The sequence below is a fragment of the Apaloderma vittatum genome, unplaced genomic scaffold (assembly GCF_000703405.1).
Source record: "Apaloderma vittatum isolate BGI_N311 unplaced genomic scaffold, ASM70340v1 scaffold6811, whole genome shotgun sequence".
NCBI lineage: Eukaryota > Metazoa > Chordata > Aves > Trogoniformes > Trogonidae > Apaloderma > Apaloderma vittatum.
Genome location: NW_009699515.1, coordinates 1 through 397, shown reverse-complemented (window position 1 = coordinate 397; position 397 = coordinate 1). Strand labels below are relative to the sequence as shown.

The window sequence follows — 397 nt, the reverse complement described above, 5'->3', positions numbered from 1 at the left end:
GAGCCGGCCCCGCTCCGCTCCTCGTCCAGCATGAGCACCATCTCCTTCAGCTCCACGTTCTCCCGCAGGAGGGTCTCCTGCCTCGCCTCCAGGTCCTTCAGCTTCTGCTGGTACATGCCCACCTCCTTCCACATCACGCTGGCCGTGTGCCTCCCGAAGCGCTGCCATTCCCTCGACAGCTTCTTGCCCTTCTGCCGGTCGTCGTCCAAGAAGCAGCAGAGCTCCCTCAGCTCCTGGTTGTCGTCCTGCAACTTCTGGTTCACCTCCTTCAGCCCGCGGATCTCGTGCAGGTGGAGCTGCAGCCGCCGGTTCACGTCCTTCATCAAGTTGCCGTGTTCCACCATTAAGTTCATCTTCTCGTTCTCCACTTTTCTCAGTCTTTTCACCAGCTCTTCCT

General features: G+C 59.9%; 1 protein-coding gene across 1 annotated transcript in view; it reads right to left on the bottom strand.

Annotated features, from left to right (window-relative positions):
• The window catches only part of CCDC85C (coiled-coil domain containing 85C), a gene marked incomplete at its 5' end in the record, with an annotated part of 107,715 nt that extends 107,323 nt beyond the window's left edge, over nucleotides 1–392 (bottom strand). Inside the window, one exon of the mRNA XM_009878399.1 lies at nucleotides 1–392. Coding sequence (XP_009876701.1) covers nucleotides 1–392 — 392 coding nt within the window.
• Between the last annotated feature and the right edge of the window lie 5 nt (nucleotides 393–397).